The sequence below is a fragment of the Bos taurus genome, chromosome 6 (assembly GCF_002263795.3).
Source record: "Bos taurus isolate L1 Dominette 01449 registration number 42190680 breed Hereford chromosome 6, ARS-UCD2.0, whole genome shotgun sequence".
NCBI lineage: Eukaryota > Metazoa > Chordata > Mammalia > Artiodactyla > Bovidae > Bos > Bos taurus.
Window position 1 is genome coordinate 97,724,337 of NC_037333.1, and position 21,012 is coordinate 97,745,348.

At 40.8% G+C, this 21,012-nt stretch overlaps 1 protein-coding gene across 1 annotated transcript; it reads left to right on the forward strand.

The window, feature by feature from the left end:
- The first annotated feature begins 130 nt into the window (after positions 1-130).
- On the forward strand, positions 131-20,665 carry THAP9 (THAP domain containing 9). The gene is made up of 5 exons (NM_001244183.1): positions 131-309; positions 9,047-9,242; positions 11,928-12,231; positions 13,416-13,566; positions 18,697-20,665. Exons 1-5 carry the CDS (start codon positions 230-232, stop codon positions 20,663-20,665), a joined length of 2,700 nt encoding a protein of 899 aa, NP_001231112.1. The 5' UTR covers positions 131-229.
- Positions 20,666-21,012: the final 347 nt, after the last annotated feature.

Below are 21,012 nucleotides of genomic sequence, written 5' to 3' on the forward strand. Positions count from 1 at the left end.
TACCCCCCGGCCTTTCCGATTGGCTGCTGCGACGTGACGTGCTCTGTGATTGGCCACGGCGGCGAGCGCAGCGCCCGCGGAGAGGTAGGGCAGGAGCCAAAGAGCCTTAAGAGCCCGCCTTTCTCAAACAAATAAAGGTAGTAGCTGCGGAGTCAGCGGGCGGAGCTAACTTGACCGCGACTCATGCTGTCGCGGGAACACCGGAGGTGGAGCCCCACGTAGCAAGAAGATGACCCGAAGTTGCTCGGCAGTGGGCTGCAGCACACGAGACACCGTGCTGAGCCGGGAGCGCGGCCTCTCTTTCCACCAGTGCGTGAGAACAGCCTCCGCGCTAACTCCCAGCAGGGCCAGGCGCTGCAGGCCACGGGGGTGGGGGCGGGGCCGGGTGGTGCGTCACGCCGTCGACGTGTCGTGCGTAGCGTGGGGCGGGGGAGGGAATTGGGCAACCTGGAGGGTAACGCTCAGTTTTGTCATCCTGCTCTGTGTTTGTCATCCTGCTCAGTGTTTGTCTGCAGAGTGTGTCTGCGAAGTGCTTGTTTTCTCCTTGCCTACCAGTGCCCTGTAGCTTGCCTACCGGACCCCAGTAGCTTTTAGCAGGAGTTACTCTAAAGGAGTCTTGCTGCCTTTCCGTCGTTTTATTGAAGAGGAGAAAGGAAGGCAGTTTAGAAGAACTGTTGAAGGCGTGCGCTTTCTTTAGTGTGTGTCTTGCTTGGGAGCTTGAGTACATATGCGTTTGTTACGAATAGAGCTCGTAATAGAGCTTGTTTGGAATAGAGCTCGCCTCCCTTCTCCCTCCGGTTAGCAAATCCAATTTACTGATGGTGGGTTGTGGTGAAGGAAAGTCCAGCGTTAATTGGTGCCAAGCGAGGGGAATGGATAGATGGTGTTGAAAAGTTCTGAACTCCCTGATGGCTTTTAGATTTTTTCAAAGCGGCATTTGGGATGAGGGCTGCAGGGTGCGTGACGTTATTCTGATTGAGTGGGGGTAACAGGTTGGTGTTTGGAGAAGCTGAATCATCAGCTTTCTGGTTGTGGTTAGACCTCTGGTTCCAAACCTGAGGTCTAAGGGCTTGTGATCCACAGGTAGTCACCATTCTCCACCTGGGTGGGGTTTAGTTTTTACAGAACTACCTAAAGATAGCCAAAACGTTATGTGTATTCCTTGAGAAGGAATTGGGACTATTGTGTTGTCACTGAACTATTTATTGTTCAGGCTATCTGGTTTAAGTGCTACTTTTCTGCTTTCCCTGATTTCCCTAATTAGTCACTGCTTTGATCTCTTTGGAACTCAGAGAAGGCTTGGGAGACAGAATTCCATCACCCTCCCTCCACCCCCCGCCCCCCCCTCCAACACCCCACTTTTAGAAATAAGAAACAGGAGACACAGGGCTTTTGTACCCAGGAGGGTTCTGAAGGCCCTTGTTTTCAGATTTTAACTAGTACTGTGTGTCTTTACCAGTTGTTCACGATCATTAGCCCAGCTCTACAAGCCAGGTCCAATTCTGGCTGTATTTGGTCATGGCAAGGAAGTTTCATTTGGCACAGGACTGGGGTGTATTTTCAGACTGATCAGATTTGAACCCACATCTGTGGGACAGTCTGGTAAAGGTCACTGAAATTAATGCGAGGTAGAAAAGTGGGTAGAACAGATCCTCTCAGAGGGAAAGAAATGTTTGGTATTTTTTAAAGTGGTAGCCTAATAAGGCAATATGATGAGGTAGCGAGTTAGACCAAAGTAGACAAAGGACTTTTGTGAAAAGATCAAAAAGACCTGTAGGGGACAAGTGGTATTTGAATTGGACCTTGAACTCTATCTAGAATGGAGGGTGAGGTGGACAGAGGATAGCATTTAAATAGAAATAGCATGGAAAAGGGTTTCCCTGGTGGCTCTGATGGTAAAGAATCTGCCTGCAATGTGGGAGACCTGGGTTTGATCCCTCAGTTGAGAAGATCCCCTGGAGGAAGAAATGGTGAACCACTCCAGTGGTTGCCTGGAGAATCCCCATGGACAGAGGAGCCTGGCCGGCTACAGTCCATGAGGTCGCAAACAGTTGGACACGACTGAGCAAAGAAGCACAGCACAAAGCACAGCATGGGAAAATAAAAGAATGGAAAGTGAAGATGTAGGAAACAAATTATCTAAAAACATGTCAAGGAGTTTCAATTATGTATGGTAGGCTTTTTGTAGTGTTGCTTATTTTTAAGGGAGGCCCTTCCTCCACCTAAGCTGCTGTAATTGTATCCTTTCTTCTCTGAGATTTGCTTCCATCACTTAGTTCTTGTTCTAGTTTCATTTTAAATTGCTCTCTCTGATGGTTACTTGCCTAAAAACACTGAACAGGCTTGAATTACTTCCACTTTTAAATACACACAAACTCTTGAACCTTTGTGCACCTCTGCACTACCCTACCATTCTCCTTCCATTTACAACCAAGTTCCTCAAAACAGAAGCCTGCACCTACTTCCCTAAGTCCTGTTGACTTATCAACCTACCGCAGCCAGATATCTGTCCACACCCACTGACTGAGGGTTATTGGTAATCTTGCCAAACCTAAATGAGCAATTATATTAATAAGTCTTTCTCTTGACCTGTTGAACTTTTAATCATACTGGTCACTACTTGAAACCGACACCTCCTTTGGCTGTTCTGACATCCTCTCCCTAGTTCTCTCCCTTTTCTTTGATTTCTTTCTCAACGTTTGCTGCCCTGTTTTTCCTGTGCCTTTTTCCTGCTGCTGTTGCTGCTAAGTTACTTCAGTGTCCGACTCTGTGTGACCCCATAGACAGCAGCCCGCCAGGCTTCTCTGTCCCTGGGATGCTCCAGGCAAGAACAATGGAGCGGGTTGCCATTTCCTTCTCCAGTGCATGAAAGTGAAAAGCGAAAGGGAAGTCGCTCAGTCGTGTCCAGCTCCTCGCAACCCCATGGACTGCAGCCCACCAGGCTCCTCTGTCCATGGGATTTTCCAGGCAAGAGTACTGGAGTGGGGTGCCATTGCCTTCTCCAGCCTTTTTCCTAGTTTCTTTAAATAAGGAAGAACTCACTTACTGCTTTTATTTGTTTCATATGTTGTGGACCAGAGCAAGACCTGCTTAATTAAAAAAAATTTTTTTTTCGATACAATTATTACACCAGTGTGCTGTGACTCTTCCAGCCTGATTTCTTCCCCGTTCATTTCATTTTCTAGATTAGTGAACTGAAAGTCACTCAGTTGTGTCTGACTCTTTGCAAGCCATGCCAGAATACTGGAGTGGGTAGCCTTTCCCTTCTCCAGGGGATCTTCCCAACCCAGGAATCGAACTGGGGTCTCCTGCATTGCAGGCAGATTCTTTACCAACTGAGCTATCAGTAAAGTCCTCATGTTCTAGATTACTGGAAATTATGTTTCTAAAAATGCAAATTTTATCATGCTCACTCCCTTAGGGAAGGGTTTTAATCCCTCGGGCTCTTTAGTGCCTAAAAAATAAGAGTCCAAGCTCCTCTGTGAGCCTTTCCTCTATACCTCTGTTCCAACCTAAATACATTCTGTCTGTACTTCTGTTAATGGTACATGTGTGCAGAATTAAACACAGTCTATGTATGAATGAGAAGGAATTGTTGGCCTTCCTGACAGCTAGAAAGTTGTAAGGAAGACAGAAAAGAATAGAGAGGAGAGAAGGAGTTAGGATACTGTGGTGTAAGTCCTAGTGACAAGGTAACACTGGTCTGCAGTAGTTCAGTCGCTCAGTTGTGTCCGACTCTTTGCAACCCCATGAATCGCAGCACACCAGGCTTCCCTGTCCATCACCAACTCCCAGAGTTTACTCAAACTCATGTCCATCGAGTCAGTGATGCCATCCAGCCATCTCATCCTCTGTCGTCCCCTTCTCCTCCTGCCCCCAATCCCTCCCAGCATCAGAGTCTTTAACAATGAGTCAACTCTTCACATGAGGTGGCCAAAGTATTGGAGTTTCAGCTTTAGCATGAGTCCTTCCAATGAACACCCAGGATTGATCTCCTTTAGAATGGACTGGTTGGATCTCCCTGCAGTCCAAGGGACTCTCAAGAGACTTCTCCAACACCACGGTTCAAAAGCATCAATTCTTCGGCGTTAGCTTTCTTCACAATCCAACTCTCACATCCATACATGACCACTGGAAAAACCATAGCCTTGAGTAGACGGACCTTTGTCGGCAAAGTGATGTCTCTGCTTTTTAATATGCTATCTAGGTTGGTCATAACTTTGCTTCCAAGGAGTAAGCGTCTTTTAATTTCATGGCTGCAGTCACCATCTGCAGTGATTTTGGAGCCCAAAAAAATAAACTCTGACACTGTTTCCACTGTTTCCCCATCTATTTCCCATGAAGTGATGGGACCAGTTGCCGTGATCTTAGTTTTCTTATTGTTGAGCTTTAAGCCAACTTTTTCCCCTCTCCTCTTTCACTTTCATCAAGAGGCTTTTTAGTTCCTCTTCACTTTCTGCCATAAGGGTGGTATCATCTGCACATCTGAGGTTATTGATATTTCTCCTGGCAATCTTGATTCCAGCTTGTGCTTCTTCCAGTCCAGCGTTTCTCATGATGTACTCTGCATATAAGTTAAATAAGCAGGGTGACAATATACAGCCTGACGTACTCCTTTTCCTATTTGGAACCAGTCTGTTGTTCCATGTCCAGTTCTAACTGTTGCTTCCTGACCTACATATAGGTTTCTCAAGAGGCAGGTGAGGTGATCTGGTATTCCCATCTCTTTCAGAATTTCCCACAGTTTAAAGTGATCCACACAGTCAAAGGCTTTGGTCTGCAGTAAGGGCTCAGCAAAATGGTAATATGGGAAGGAGAGAGTTAATCAACTTGCTGTTGCCTGAAGCTGCCATCTTCAAACTATTTGATCATGGCACTCTTTCCATAACAAAAATTTTGAATACATGCCTCTGATATTATTATGAGAATATTGGTGCTCTGTCAAACATATGAATGACTTAAATGGAAAGTGGGATTGGCAAGTTAAGAATTGAAGTGACTCTTTGATATATTCTCTTTCTGTAGGTATAAAGAGATTAAAAAATTTATTTCATAACCAAGGAAATATATGTATTGGTAATTTGGAACAGTTCTGCCTGAACTGTTGTAATGAATTCTATTTTAAACTTTTATTTATATGTTACAAACATCTGTTTTCAATAAGCAGATGGTAACATGTTTGCTTGTCTCTTTTTTGGAAGAGGCTTAAGCTATAGGTGTAGTTAAAGCCCTCCCCCTCAGTCCTTTCTCTCTCCCTCCCTGGATGTAACCCCTGTAGAAGAGGTTTTGTTAGCCACTTTTCTGGAAAATATTTGATGTGCAGGGAGCCAGAGGTAAATCCTCACTAACAGTGTAAAAAAGGCATAGTCAACAGGAGGAAGAAAATGGATTCTGTGTTACAGAAGCCAATTCATTATTGTGTATGTGAGATGGTGATTGGTTGAGAATTTTTCTGGTAAAGAACCCACCTGCAATGCGGGAGACCTGGATTTGATCCCTGGGTTGGGAAGATCCCCTGGAGAAGGGAAAGGCTACCCACCCCAGTATTCTGGCCTGGAGAATTCAATGGACTGTACAGTCCATGGGGTTGCAAAGAGTCAGACATGAATAAGCGACCTTCACTTTGAGAGGTGGCTTTAGACTGGGGACCTCTGGATTCCAGTTTTATTTGATTAGTTAATCTATTTGCTTTTAAATATGATTTATGTGGCTGGTCTGGGCCATAGCTGTGACACACAGGAACTCTGGGTCTTAGTTGCAGCATGCGGGATCTTTAGTTGTGGCTTTGCAACTCTTAGCTGTGGCACATGGGATCTAGTTCCCTGGCCAGGGATGGAATCGAGGCCCCTTACCTTGGGAGCAGAGAGTCTTAGCTACTGGCCCACCAGGGAAGCTCCTGAATTCCAGTATTAACTGACTATTTACTGATGGCTAAACTTGGCTGCTCCAGTCTTGGTTTCATCTTCTGTAAAAGGATAAAAACCTGTCTTACTGAGCTTTTTTTTTTTTTTCTGAGACTAAAAATGTCTTTAAAACATACAAAACACAAGGTAAATGCTTTAAAAGTATTATCAATTATTAATACCAATTTATTTTTGTCCAGAACTCAATCATGCTGGTTAAAGACTGCAGTATTTACCAGCCTTTTCCATGTCATTTTACACATCAGAAAGCTACAAACCTAGAAACCTGTTTGGGACTGGCTTAATGTAACTACTTCAAGAGCTCCAGGTGGGGCCCAGGCCCACCCCATGGGCTAAGGGGGTTGATAGCTGTGCTCTCCAGGTGTGCCAGTTGGGAAGCTCTGCATCGGAAAATCAGGCTAGTAATGTAACTTGGTAGACCAGCCAACTTTTGATGGTCCCTGACTTGTTAAGAGACCACACTCAATCTGGAAATGTTGCCTCACAAACACGTATCATCATTAAGAAAACCCAGTGAAAAGAGATGTGCCTTTGTTTATCGGAAAATAATTCCCTGTACATTCTCTCATGATTGTGTAGCATCATTTTTCTGGAACAATAAGATAAAAAGCCCCCAAAGTGGAATTAGTTGTTCCTAACAAAGAACAAACTTTAGATGGTACCTTTCCATTTACAGAGTGCTTCTGAACACATCTGTGTCATACACTCTTCCTGCCGCCCTGGAGGAAGCTGATAGACTGAGAGATGTATCTAGTGCCACATGGCTGCAAAAGGGAATGGAGGCTTAAGTGCAGGTTTTCCAACTCACTGTTGTTTCTCAAGCTGATTGAGAGAGTATCTCAGAATTATGTTTTGCCATTTTGACATATCATTTCCCTAACAAAATTAGCTGAGGAAATGAAACTTTTTTTTACCAGTTTCAGTTCTTTACAACTGTGCGCTTTAAAGCATGAGTTAAAATATGTAAGAGTGATACCTGTCAATCTGTCTCCAAGATAAAAGAAGAAGGTGCAGATAGAGCAGTTCTGTGATTTAATCTCATGAGTTTTTTCCCTCACTCATTTCTGAATATAATAATTTGGCTGGGATTGACAAGTAGAAAAATGCAAGGTAGTTTTTATGTTCAAGGCTAGGAAAAAGTTGTCCTTTCAAAACGAAATAGAAAAACTGAGTGTAAGAAATGTACTTGTTTTCTTTTGTTGTTCAGTTGCTAAGTTGTGTCCAACTCTTTGCGACCCCCTGGACTGCAGCACGCCAGGATTCCCTATCCTTCACCATCTCCCAGAGTTTCTTCAAACTCATGTCAGTAGAGTTAATGATACTGTCCAACCATCTCATCCTTTGTTATCGCCCTTTCCACTTGCCTTCAGTCTTTTCCAGCATCAGGGTCTTTTCCAATGAGTCAGCTCTTCCCATCAGGTGGCCAAAGTATTGGAGCTTCCCCATCAGTCCTTCCGATGAATATTCAGGGTTGATTTCCTTTACAATTGGCTGGTTGGATCTCCTTGCAGTCCAAGGGACTCTCAAGTCCTCTCCAGCACCACAGTTCAAAAGCACCAATTCTTTAGTACTCAGCCTTCTACATGGTCCATCTCTCACATCCATACATGACTACTAGAAAACCATAGCTGTGAGTACATGGACCTCTGTCAGCAAAGTGATGTCTTTTTAATACACTGTCTAGGGTTGTCATAGCTTTTCTTCCAAGAAGCAAGTGTCTTTTAATTTCATGGCTGCAGTCACCATCTGCAGTGATTTTGGAGCCCAAGAAAATAAAGTCTGTTGCTGTTTCCATTTTTTCCCCAATATATTTCCCTTGTTGTGATAAGACCGGATACCATCATCTTTGGTTTTTGAATGTTGAGTTTTAAGCCAGCTTTTTCACTCTCCTCTTTCACCTTCATCAAGAGGCTCTTTAGTTCCTCTTCACTTTCTCCCATTAGGGTGGTATCATCTGCATATCTAAGGTAGTTGATATTTCTCCTGGCAGTCTTGATTCCAGCTTGTGGTTCATCCAGTCTGCTGTTTCACATGATGTACTCTGCATATAAGTTAAATAAGCAGAGTGACAATATACGTACTTGATGTGATCCTTTCCCAGTTTGGAACCAGTCTGTTGTTTCTTGTCCGGTTCTAACTGTTGCTTCTTGACCTGCATACAGGTTTCTCAGGAGGCAGGTCAGGTGGTCTCATAGTTCCATCTCTTAAGAATTTTCCAGTTTGTTGTGATCTACACAGTCAAAGGCTTTAGCATAGTCAGTGAAGAAGTAGATGTTTCTCTGGTATTCGCTTGCTTTTTCTGTGATCCAGCGGATTTTTCTACTTGTTTTCTACTGTTTAGTAATGAATTTCCTCAAAATTCATCAGAAGCATCTGTTTTCTCACAAAATTTCTGAGGGTCAGGAATTGTGGAGTGGATTAACTGGGGGTGACTGGGAGTCTCATAAGATTGCAATCAAAATGTTAGCCAAGACTGCAGTCACTTGAAGCTTTGATTGAGGCCGAAGGATATCCTTTCAAAAAGGCTCTCATGTGGCCTTTGACTGGAGAACTCAAGTTTCTAGCCAAGTGGACTCTCCACAGGGCTGCTTATGGTATGGCAGGTAACTTCCCCCAAAGAAAAACCATTCAATAGAGCAAGGAAGACAAATCTTCAGTGTTTTTTCCTGATCTGCTCTTACAGCCCATTATCACCTTTAGAAGCAAATCACAAACTCCAGCCCACACTCAAGGGGAGGGAAATAGGCTCCATCCCTTGAAAGGAGGCATACCAAAGAATCTGTGGATATAGTTTAAAATCACCACAGGAAAGGAAAGACACACATGTTAAATTTGAGCAGGTTCTGTTAAGTGTAGGCTGTGCAGATAGAATGTGCAGGATATTAAATGTGAGAATTGTCCACATACAAGTTGAAACAGATGAGATCACTTAGATACCGAGCTTTTGGATTTAAAAAGTCAAAGAACTTTGAAAAATGAAATCAGATCAAGTGAGTTAAATTTTAGCTGGACTTAATGTTTACATAAAGCTGTTAAATAATAAATGGGTTTGTGTAATAAATAATACTGTTGTATTACTATGATGTTTTCATGTTAATGGAACTTTAATGTGATTGCTGTAGATTTCCAACTGATACTATACAGCGCTCAAAATGGATCAGGGCTGTTAATCGTATGGACCCCAGAAGCAAAAAGATTTGGATCCCAGGACCAGGTGCTATGCTATGTTCCAAACATTTTCAAGAAAGTGACTTTGAGTCATATGGCATAAGAAGAAAGCTGAAAAAAGGAGCTGTGCCTTCTGTTTCTCTGTACAAGGTACTTAAATCTAGGTGTAAACAAATTCAACTTTATAGAAACTGAAAATTGAGACTGCTCACATTATAGCTAGGATTTACAGAGATAAAAGCAAAACCAAAAACCTAGGCCTAAAAAGTAAATCCAATAATACAATACTTTTGTTTTTAAAAATATATATGTAATATTACATAATATTTTAAAAATACGTATGTATTAATATTAATAATTATGCTTTGGAAGGTGTATATATGCAAATCATGACTAGAAATACATAAAGATTACTGACGTGATCGCAAAAATCAACTAGTGAATGTAAATAGCTTTAGAATTCAGGGTTTTGTTTAAATATTAGACAGTTTTCATAATATTGAGCTGGCCAAAAAGTTCCTTTAGTTTTTAAGTGAAAATAAAAGACACCTTTTTCATTTTCACCAAGAACTTCTTTGAACAACATATTTACTGTTTTGTTCCATTACCTTCTGCCATTTCCCAGGCAATTTCATAATTCTTTCCTCCCAAAACTTTCTATGTTTTTGAGCAAAGAACTTTTGCAAGTGTCTTTCACAATATTACAAGGAATTAAATTTTTTTCTGTTAAGATAATTTTATAAAAACTGAAATAATTGGAAATCCAAAGGTGCAGTGTCTGGTGAATACAGCAGGTGAATCAAAACTTCCCAACAAAGCCATAACAGACTTTGCCTGGTCATTAAAGGAACACACAGCCTTCCGTCAGCCTGATGGGAGATGATGTGTTTCTTATAGAGTAATTCTGGATGCTTTTCATTGAGAGCTGCTTTCAGTTGGTCTCATTGGGGTTAATCACTTGGTTTTCCAGAAAGAGCTCATAATAGAGGACCCTTTTCCAAACCCACCATACATACAATATCACCTTCTTTGGATGAAGTCCAGCCTTTGTGGTTGGTGGTGGTTCATTTCATTTGCCTCACAATCTCTTCCATTCCGCATTATTGTCTAGTATCCACTTTTCACTGCCCATCCCAATTTGTCTTAAAAATGGAATGTTTTCATTACATTTCAGTAGAGAATTGTGACATGTGGAAATATGGTCAACGTTTTTTCACTTAACTTATGTAGAACCCATACCTCAAAGTGATGAACATTACCAGGCTGGTGCAAATCATTTCCAGTGCTTGATTTGGATGTTTTGAGTATGTTTGCTATCTCCCATATGGCGTAGTGTTGATCATTTTCAATGTCTCGATTTGATTGCTATCAACCTCAACTGGTCTACCTGACCATGGAGCATCATTCAGTGAAACCTGCAGCATAAAACTTTGCAAACCACTTTTGGTGCGTTCAATCAGTCACAGCACCTTCTCCATTCACTGCACAAATCTTTTTTTGCGTTTCAGTTGCATTTTTGCCTTTCTTGAAATATCAGTAATTAAGTATAATATGCTGAAACTGTTGTTTTTTCCCCACCTTTAATATTAAAGTGGCTACACAAAAATTCACCAATTTTGATAGTTGTTTTTTTTTTTAATGCATGCTGATATGACAGCTGTCACAAAACAGTCTAACAAAATTGTTTCAAATGAGGTTAAAGACAACTTTTTGTAAGATGGCTCTTTTTTGTTAGAGCCATCTTACAAAAAAGAATGAACTCTTTGGCCAACCCAATACTTTGAAATTATCTACCCTTTTTTTTGGCTTTCCCCCAAAATGTTATTGATTTTGACCAGAAATGTACCTAATCATTAGCACTGATATGGAAAGAAGTATACAGGAAATAGAAGATTTTCTATGAGTCAATCACCAGTCTTGGTGTTATATTTTTATGTTTCTTTTGATTGTTTTTATGTTATCCTTTTACCCCTTAGTCACCCACTCACTCATATGTGACTTAGTCACTGTCTGCAGTCTTCATATAGTCACCCGACTATTCTATCCTGGCACTGCCCTAACCATCCTCTTATTCACTGGAATCTCTTTTCAGTGTTGTTTTATCTCATTCCCTCTTTCAGAAGAATATCCTTGGTGTCACATCCAAACTCTAAGTTCCAAGAGCTTTTTATTATTTGATTTGTGCATCTCTGACTACTCTGAATTCTCTTTTGGAACCACAAATACTTACCCACTGCATATATGATAAATTGCCTTGCTTTTATGATTTTGTTTAAAATCAGTAATAGTTACAATTTATTGAGACCCACAATGGTCCAGGCAGTGCACTAGGCAATTTATGTAAATTAGCTTATTGTATCCTCAAGTCAACTCTGTATTGTTATCCATATTTTATACATGAAAAGTTAAGGGATTATAGAGGTTAAATTACAGCTTTAAGTGAGGGAGCCAGGAGTCTGATTCCCCGGCCCATGCTCTGTCCTATGCCTTCCCTTCTGCACAAATAACTTCCCAATCTCCTTTATTAACCATGTTATTACTCTTTCAAAGAACAACTCAAAACCTTCCCAAATTATCACCACCTTTCACTAGTTACTTGAATCATTTCAGAAACTCAGCATTATGTTACTATTTCTGTATGGATCCCACCACCAAAAAACTTGTGTACATTGTCCTGGAGACTATACATTTTTAAAAATCAGAGATTATTACCTTTTCTTTCATACCTAATTCTCCACGGCAACCAGGCGAGTGCTTTGTATTCAGTGATATTTTAATAGATAATCATTGTGTGATAATTTCTGAAATAAACCTCATTTTCCTTTTGTGTCCTAGGTTCTCCAAGGTGTACACCTTAAAGGTAAAGCAAGACAGAAAATCCTCAAACAGCCACTTCCTGATAATTCTCAAGAGGTTGCTACTGAAGACCATAACTACAGTTTAAAGAGACCTCTGACAATAGGAGCAGAGAAGCTAGCTGAGGTGCAGCAGATGCTGCAAGTGTCCAAAAAAAGACTTGCTTCTGCAAAAAACTACAGGATGATCAAGAAGAGAAAGGGCTTACGACTAATTGATGCGCTTATAGAAGAGAAGCTACTTACAGAGGAAACAGAATGTCTGCTACGAGCACAATTTTCTGGTATGTTCCCCAGTGACCTGTAATACTTATTGCACAGCTCCTAATTTTTATGAAATATTACATTTTTATTTTGTATTGCCTATGAAAATATGCCTTTAGCTGAAGAGTCTCTAGCATAAATAAGAAAAATGGAAAATAATCACCAAAATCTTGTTACGATTATCCATTTTTAAAAGTTCTGTGTTTATTATAGGAGAAGCAAAGAAATGTGTAAATGATAAAAACAACACATAATCCTACAACCCAGAAATGAGATCATATAGTTTATACCATATATTGTACTTTTCACTTTTTATAGTCACACTTGTCACTGAAAATTCTTTGTAAGCAGTTTTAATTTGCTGCATAATTTATCACTAAAGCCTTTTTTGCAGTGAGTTGAACTAGATAATTTGCAAAATCTCTTTGAGTCTGAAAATTGTGTAAGTCTCCAAAGTTTTTTCTAAAATATTCTATAGAGTATATATATGTCCATTGAAAGACTACCTAGTCTTCTTCGTGAACCAGGATATTTGAAGAGGGGTAACATAAGAATTGCCAACATACTCTTTGATGAAAGGAGTAGGGATTTTTGGATTTGCATTCTGGTAAAAAAAAAAAAGAAGCAGCAGCATGTCAAAAGGACTAGATACCTCCAGTGGAGGAGCATATTTTGTGTTTTTCCAGGTGGGGAATATAGGTTATAAATAGGGGTGCTCACCAGGAACAGAATTTTTTTTTCTCAATGGTAGGAAAGATTTGTCTCTTCATTCTGATTAATGCTGTATACTATATCCCTCAAAATGTTTCTCGTGTCTAATTTTTACTCTCAAATAAATGGTAACCAAGGAACAAACTAAAACAGATGAATGTCCTCATAATCCAGAGACTTAATTTTACTCCTTTATTTCATTTTCTTTCCTGTTCCTCCAAAAATATCCACATAGGCTGCTAATGAATAGTAAAACATAATAACTTAGGTTGAAACATTTTTCATCCCTCTTTTTAGTGAAATGATCCACAGTGAACAAGATAAATTGATAGTCTCTAAGACTGGATAGTAACCTCTGAACCAATTCAGTTAAAATGTGATTATATTTGAATTTTGGTGCCTAGCACATTTTTATATCCAAATACTATGATCTGTGTCTGAAAATGTTACTGTACACATTTTTCATCACAAAGAATAAATTTACTCTCAACAGATTTTAAGTGGGAGTTGTATAACTGGAGAGAAACAGCTGAGTACTCGGCAGAAATGAAGCAGTTTGCGTGTACACTCTACTTGTGCAGTAGCAAAGTCTACGATTATGTAAGAAAGATTCTTAAGCTGCCTCATTCTTCCATCCTCAGAACGTAAGTGAATGACCTTTTTGATGTAAAATAAAACATGCTGTTCTTTCTTACAGTTTATACACTAACACTGTGTGTATTCATACTCTTCGTTTCGTCCTTCTCTTTTTAAAAACTTGTTGGTGGTATTTGCATAGTATCACAATCTCGATATTTGATCAGCAGAGTGAGGGCATGTAGGCTGACAATATTTTTTTTTGCATTTTTCAGATGGTAGAGACCCTCTGGGTGGTAAAAACTGAATCTTGAAATAGTGGAATATACTTCAGTAGTTTTGTGTACTTCATATACTTCAGTAGTTTTAATATGTAACTAATCTACAGGAGTTCTAGACTGCTACCATTGGTTTGAGGCAAAGATCACTGATGCCAATGCAGTTATCCAGAGAACAGATTTATGAAAAATAATTTTTTAGGATCTGTGGTTAAAATACATAGATATATTTATTTTCTCTTCTTGTTGTTCAGTCGCTAAATCATGTCTGACTCTTTGTGACCCCATGGACTGCAGCACACCAGGCTTCCCTATTATTCCCTATTATTTTCTCTAAGTGGGAAGCAAAAAAACACAGTGACTGTGATGCCGTATAAATTTAATACTCACTATTCACTGTTATTTAAAATCACTGGTTTTACAGACCCCTTTATTTGTATTTGGCTCAAATGGCAGCAGTGCGTTGCCTCACACTTCTGGAAGCTAGAGGTCCAAAATCAAGGTGCTGACACGGTTAGTTCCTTCTGAGGGCTGTGAGGTGAGGGTCTTTCCAGGCCTCTTTTCTTGGCTGATGGATGGTGGTCTTCTCCCTGTGTTTCTGCACATCGTCTTCCGTTATCCACGTGTGTTTCTGTGTCCGCATTTCCTCCTCTTACGAGGACGCAGTCATGTTGAATTCGGGTGTGCCTTAGTGACCTCATTTTTGCTTGATGAGTAAAGATCCCCATCTCCAAATAAGAGCACACTCTGAGGAACTGGGGATCAGCATGATGATACATCTTTTTCAAGGGATGCAGTTCAATTTACACCAGTCACATTCCTGCTGCCTGGGCCTCCCATTACCTGGAAACTGTAGGCTAACTCCTTCCTGTGGCTCCCGGAGCCTCTGTGACGAAATGCGGCTCCTGCTGGGCTCTGCAGCTCATCTCCTGCCTCCCTCTCTGCCTTCTTAGAGTCCATGTTCCTTCCGTAAGGCATTTCTTGCCAAATCTGGCCTTGGAGACTTTCTCCTCCATCTGCCTGATATGCCCATTCTCCCTGTTAGTCCTGGAGGTTAGCCCTTACCCTTCAGACTCAGATCAGATGTCACATCCTTTCTGAAGCCCAGCCTGCTGTTCCTCCAGTTCTGGCCGAGGTACCCTCTTGCACACACATATGGAACTGAATCTTAGTACTTAAAACACTGTCTGCCTCATGAGACTGTGAGCTGCTCAAGTACGAGATCTACGTCTGGTTCTCTGTTACACCCCCTGCCCTGGCAGGGTGCCTGGAACACAGTGGTCTCTTGATAAATATTTATGGAATGGAAGAATGCCTGGATGGGCATTTAGGATTGTGAACAGATGTAAGGAAAAAGATCTGGAAGAATGTCTTTAAAATATTAAGTGATTTTTTAAAAATTATTTATTTATATTGAAGTATAGTTGATTTGGGAAGATCCCTTGGAGGAGGGCATGGCAACCCACTCCAGTATTCTTGCCTGGAGAAGCCAGTGGACAGAGAAGCCTGGCGGGCTGCAGTCCATAGGGTCGCACAGAGTCGGACACGACTGAAGCAACAGCACACATGGTTGATTTACAGTGAACAGTGTTTTGTTGCAGGTGTGCAGCAAAGTGATTCAGTTATATGTGTGTATATAAATATATTCTTTCTCAGAGTCTTTTCCATTATCAGTTATTGCAAGATTTGGAATGTTCCCTGTGCTGTACAGTAGGCCCTTGTTGTGTATCTGTTTTATATAGAGTGGTATGTATATGTTAATCCCAGATTCCTAATTTATCCCTTCTGCCTTTTTGCCTTTGGGACCCATACTTTTGTCTTCTATGTCTGTGAGTCTGTTAGTTTTATAAAGTTCACCTATTAACAGTGTTTTTTTTTTCTTTTTTTACTTTCCATTTTGTACTTTTCTGTATTGTTTCATTTATTTTAAAAAATGAAAGTGTCATTTTATACAATCAGAAAAAAATTTTTTTCACTTTGAGTCAGGGAAAAAGTTGGTGTGAGAGAGAAATCAGTTGCTTCCCTACAACTCTAAAAACCTGGTTTGGGTATTTCTACTCTAAGTTATAAAAACTTAAAAGAAAATGAAGAAGTTCACTTGTCTTTCTGCCTGATAAGCGTCACTCTAGTAGTTGTGGACATTAAGATATCATTCAGATTTCCATTTAGAAGGCAAGCTCACCAGAACATAAGCTTTTTTAAACTGTTTAAGCTAGAACTCTTACTTAGAAGCATTAAAGAGTTTCATTATATACTTACTGTATGTATAACACAGTTAGCATCTTTAGAGTTCGAGAATCCTAATGCAAAAGGACAAATTTTAACCACTTGATTAAAATTTGGTGACACGCTTGAAAAGGGGTTTTCACCATACCAGTGAATTGTAGGTAAAAAAAAAGCCTGTTGAGAGCCATTATACGTTTTCTCATTGTCTTATTTTGCCCTATTTTAAAATATAAACAACTAATATTTTTGCCTTCTAAATAGTTACAGTATGTCTTTTGCATCCTATAATTGTCTTTCAAATCTATTAGTGCATCTTGAAATCAATTTAGTGAGTCATAATTCACATTAAATTTTATATATGCATTTATATGCACACATACATATAGTAAGGATATGGCATATAATAAATTCTATTTATGAAAATTCTGGGTTGCAGCAATCTACCTGCAATGTAGGGGACCTGGGTTTGATCCCTGGGTCGGGAAGATCCCCTGGAGAAGGGAATGTCTACCCACTCCAGTATTCTTGCCTGGAGAATTCTGTGGACAGAGGAGTCTGGAGGGCTACAGTCCATGGGGTCACAATGAGTCACACATGACTGAGCAACTAACTTTCAGATTGCAGCAAAATACTTGGAAAGCTCTGTCCTGAAATACTTATGGAAACATACTTTAAAATTTCAATTAGAGATCGGCTAGTCTAGGAAATAATCTTGGCAACCTAGGATATAGCCCCCAAATCAGAAATTCAACCTAAAAAACGTCATTTGAGAGTTATAAAAGTAAACTTCAGCAAAGACAGACACTTCAGTCTACCTCAGAATCGATTTAGTCTTATTTTAGACAGTTACTAAACTTGACTACTTCCTTTCCTGCTGCTGCTGCTGCTGCTCTCGCTTCAGTCGTGTCTGACTCTGCGCGACCCCATAGACGGCAGCCCACCAGGCTCCCCCGTCCCTGGGATTCTCCAGGCCAGAACACTGGAGTGGGTTGCCATTTCCTTCTCCATGCATGAAAGTGAAAAGTGAAAGTGAAGTCGCTCAGTCATGTCTGACTCTTAGCGACTCCATGAACTGCAGCCTACCAGGCTCCTCCGTCCATGGGATTTTCCAGGCAAGAGTACTGGAGTGGGGTGCCGTTGCCATCTGTAGCAAATTAGAGTAAAATAGAACTGATGAGAAGAATTCTGTCAGTTAGTGACAATCACTAATAGGAGACAATTAGCAGCAGCCTGGGAAGGTCAAGGAAACTGTAAAAGACTTCCCTGGTGGTCCAGTGGTTAAGAATTTGCCTGCCAGTGCAGGGGACATGGATACGATCCCTGGTCCAGGAAGATCCCACATGCTGCAGGGTGACTAAGCCTGTGTCCACAACCACTGAACACATATGCACCTAGAGCTGGTGCTCTGCAACAAGAGAAGCCACCACAATGAGAAGCCCATGCGGCGCAACAAGGAGTAGCCCCTACTCTGCAACTAGAGAAAGCCCTTGGGAAGCAGCGAAGACCAGTGCAGCCTAAGATAAATAAAAAAAAAAAACCGAACTCCCAAGATAAATATCATAGTATAGGTACTTTTGTTGGGAGCAAACAGACACTTAATTGTCCCAAAGGGCATAATTCTTTGACTGTAAAGTCAGGAAAGCACTGAACGAGGGTCTCAGGAAAGCTGAGTTTCCTGTTTGTGCATGACCAGCAGCACAGCACGGGCCAGGCATCTTACCCTATCCCTCTGAGTTCAATCCCTGGGTTGGGTAGATCCCCTGGAGGAGGGCATGGCAACCCATTCCAGTATTCTTGCCTGGAGAATCCCAGGATTCATGGACAGAGGAGCCTGGCGGGCCACAGTTCATGGGGTTGCAAAGAGTTGGACACGATTGAGCAACTCAGCACAGCACAGCAGCTGCCTCACTATCTCCTCATCTATAAAATGGGGTAGATGTACTAGATTTCTCAAAGTTTTCTTCTCCCTCTACAATTTTCATTTCAATGAATATATAGGTAAGGCTGGTTTATCATCTAAATTATAAACACATCGATTAGAACAAACTAGGTAATTGATTTGTACACTTAAGTGAATAAGTTTAAAATTATTTTGTGGTATGTTTGCGTCTTAAAAATGCTATTTTTTTTTTTTTAAGTTTCTCTACTGGGGCTTCCCAGGTGGCACAGTGGTAAAGAATCCGCCTGCCCAGTTCAGGAGATGCAACAGATGCTGGTTCGATCCCTGGGTCGGGAAAATCCCCTGGAGGAGGAAATGGCAACCCACTCCATTATTCTTGCCTGGAAAATTTCGTAGACAGAGTTGCCTGTCCATTGGGTTGCAAAGTTGGACACAGCTGAGCAACTGAGTGTACGCACTCTAGTTTCTCCATTATCTTACTATTTTATGGTCACAATAGGAATATATGCTTGAAAGTGTCAGTACAATTTGGCTACTTGCCTTTATTTCAACAGGGAGTTGAGGCTACTTTAGAACCATTTAAGGCATTTCCCCCTTTTTAATGTCTTCATTAGTGGTTTTTTAAAAAATATTTGGCTGCACCAGGTCTTAGCTGCAGCACGTGGGATCAGTTCCCTGACCAGGGATCAAACCCAGGCCCCCTACACTCGGAGCGGGGAGTCTTAGCCACTAGACCACCAGGAAAGTCCCTCTTCTTCTGTGTCTTATTATTTTTCATCTTTTACATTTTCTAGATGGCTGTCCAAATGCAAACCTGGTCCAGGTTTCAACAGCAACATTTTTTCTTTTCTTCAGCAAAAAGTAGAGAATGGAGACCAGCGGTATCAGTCTTGTTCACTGGTGATTAAAGGTCTATCTCTCACGCAGCAGCTCCAGTGGGACCCCAGCGGTCACCATCTGCAAGGCTTTATGGACTTCGGTCTTGGCACACTTGATGCTGATGAAATGCCACTTGCCTCAGAAACTATTTTGCTCATGGCAGTGGGTATTTCTGGTCACTGGAGTACACCTCTTGGTTATTTTTTTGTAAACAGGGCCTCTGGATATTTGCAAGCTCAGCTGCTTCGTCTGACAATTGGCAGACTAAGTGACATAGGGATCACAGTGCTGGCTGTCACATCTGATGCCTCAGCTCACAGTGTTCAGATGGCAAAGGCCCTGGGGATACATCTTGACGGAGACAACACGAAGTGTACATTTCAACATCCTTCATCTTCCAGCCAACAGATTGCCTACTTCTTTGATTCTTGCCACTTGCTTAAATTAATAAGAAATGCATTTCAGAATTTCCAAAGCATTCAGTTTATCAACGGCACAGCTCATTGGCAGCACCTCGTGGAGTTAGCAGCACTAGAGGAACAGGAATTATCACATATGGAGAGAATCCCAAGAAAACTTGCAAATCTGAAGAACCACATACTGAAAACGAATTGTGCCGCCCAAGTCTTCAGTGAGAGCGTGGTCAGGGCGTTAGAATGTTTGCTATCGTTAGGCCTGCCTTCTTTTCAGAACTGTGTTGGTACCATCCACTTCTTACGCTTAATTAACAATCTGTTTGACATTTTTAATAGTAGGAACTTTTATGGAAAGGGATTTAAAGGACCTCTATTACCTGAAACTTTTAATAAAATCAACCATGTGTTAACTGAAGCCAAGACTATTTTTGTTACATTATCTGACACTAGCAATAATCAAATCCTTAAAGGTAAGCGAAAACTGGGATTCCTGGGATTTTTGCTTAATGCTGAGAGCTTAAAATGGCTCTACCAAAATTATGTTTTCCCCAAAGTCATGCCTTTCCCCTATCTCCTGATGTACAAATTCAGTCAGGATCATCTGGAATTATTTCTAAAGATGCTCAGACAGGTATCAGTAACCACTTCTAACCCTACCTGCGTGGCATTCCAGAAAGCTTACCATAATTTGGAGACCAGACACAGATTACAAGATGAGGTCTTTCTAAGTGAAGTAAGCAGCCTTGACATTTCAATTGCTCGAAGGACAGACCTGGCCCTTGGGACAGTTCAGCGTGAGTATGGTGTCAGCGTTATAGAGAGTCTTTTTTACAAAGAGGATATTTGCCCAGACTGGTCTGACTGTTTGCTGAGCGAGGCCTTACTAGACCTGTCAGTTCGTAGGCGAAATCTCACCTCTTGCGCTGGTTATATTGCCAATAAGTTATCAGCTCTTTTAACATGCGAGGACTGCCTCAGTGCGCTGTATGCATCGGATCTCAAAGCCTCTAAAATTGGATCCCTGTTATGTGTTAAAAAGGAGAATGGTGTGCATTTCCCTTCTGAAAGTTTGTGCCGAGTCATAAATACTTGTGAGCGAGTTGTGAGAACCCATTCAAAACCAACAGTTCATGAACCACTGCTTCCCAAACAGAGGGAATATTACCTTCAACAGAAAATATTATATGAGCTTTCTGGGCATATTTATCTTTTTGTAGAGTTAGATGAGCATCTCTTTGATGGAGAAGTATATGCCATCAATCACTTTGTAAAGTTACTGAAGAATATCATAATCTGTTTCTTAAAGATCAGAGCTAAAGATGTAACTCAGTACTCCTTAAAACACCACTCAGAAAGAATTGAGTTGAAAACTTTGTCAAGCAAACACTGGTCATCTTCACAGAATTACAGATGTTCGAGTTTTGCCAATACCAATAAATTCAGGCATTTGCTAAGGAACAATAGATAGACATTCAAATGAAGGACCTAAAATATATTAACATTTTTATTAAAAATAATTGGTCAACATTTATTTTAAAATTCAGCTGACAATATTTTACAAATTCTGCACAGTGGACAAGTTTGTGTCTGTGTCTTAGGAATTTCTGTTATGCACGTTATCAAATCTGCATGGAATTTGGTAGGGCTTGCAAGCATTTCAGAGTTACCTAAAACGTAAAAAGCGAGAAGTCAGTAAGAACACTAGCCAACAGGTGCTGTGTTTGAATTTACGACTATCCAACTGAGTAATTCAACTGGACATACTTTAAAAACAAGTGAGAATGGCAGAAACAAGCACAATATTGTAACACAATT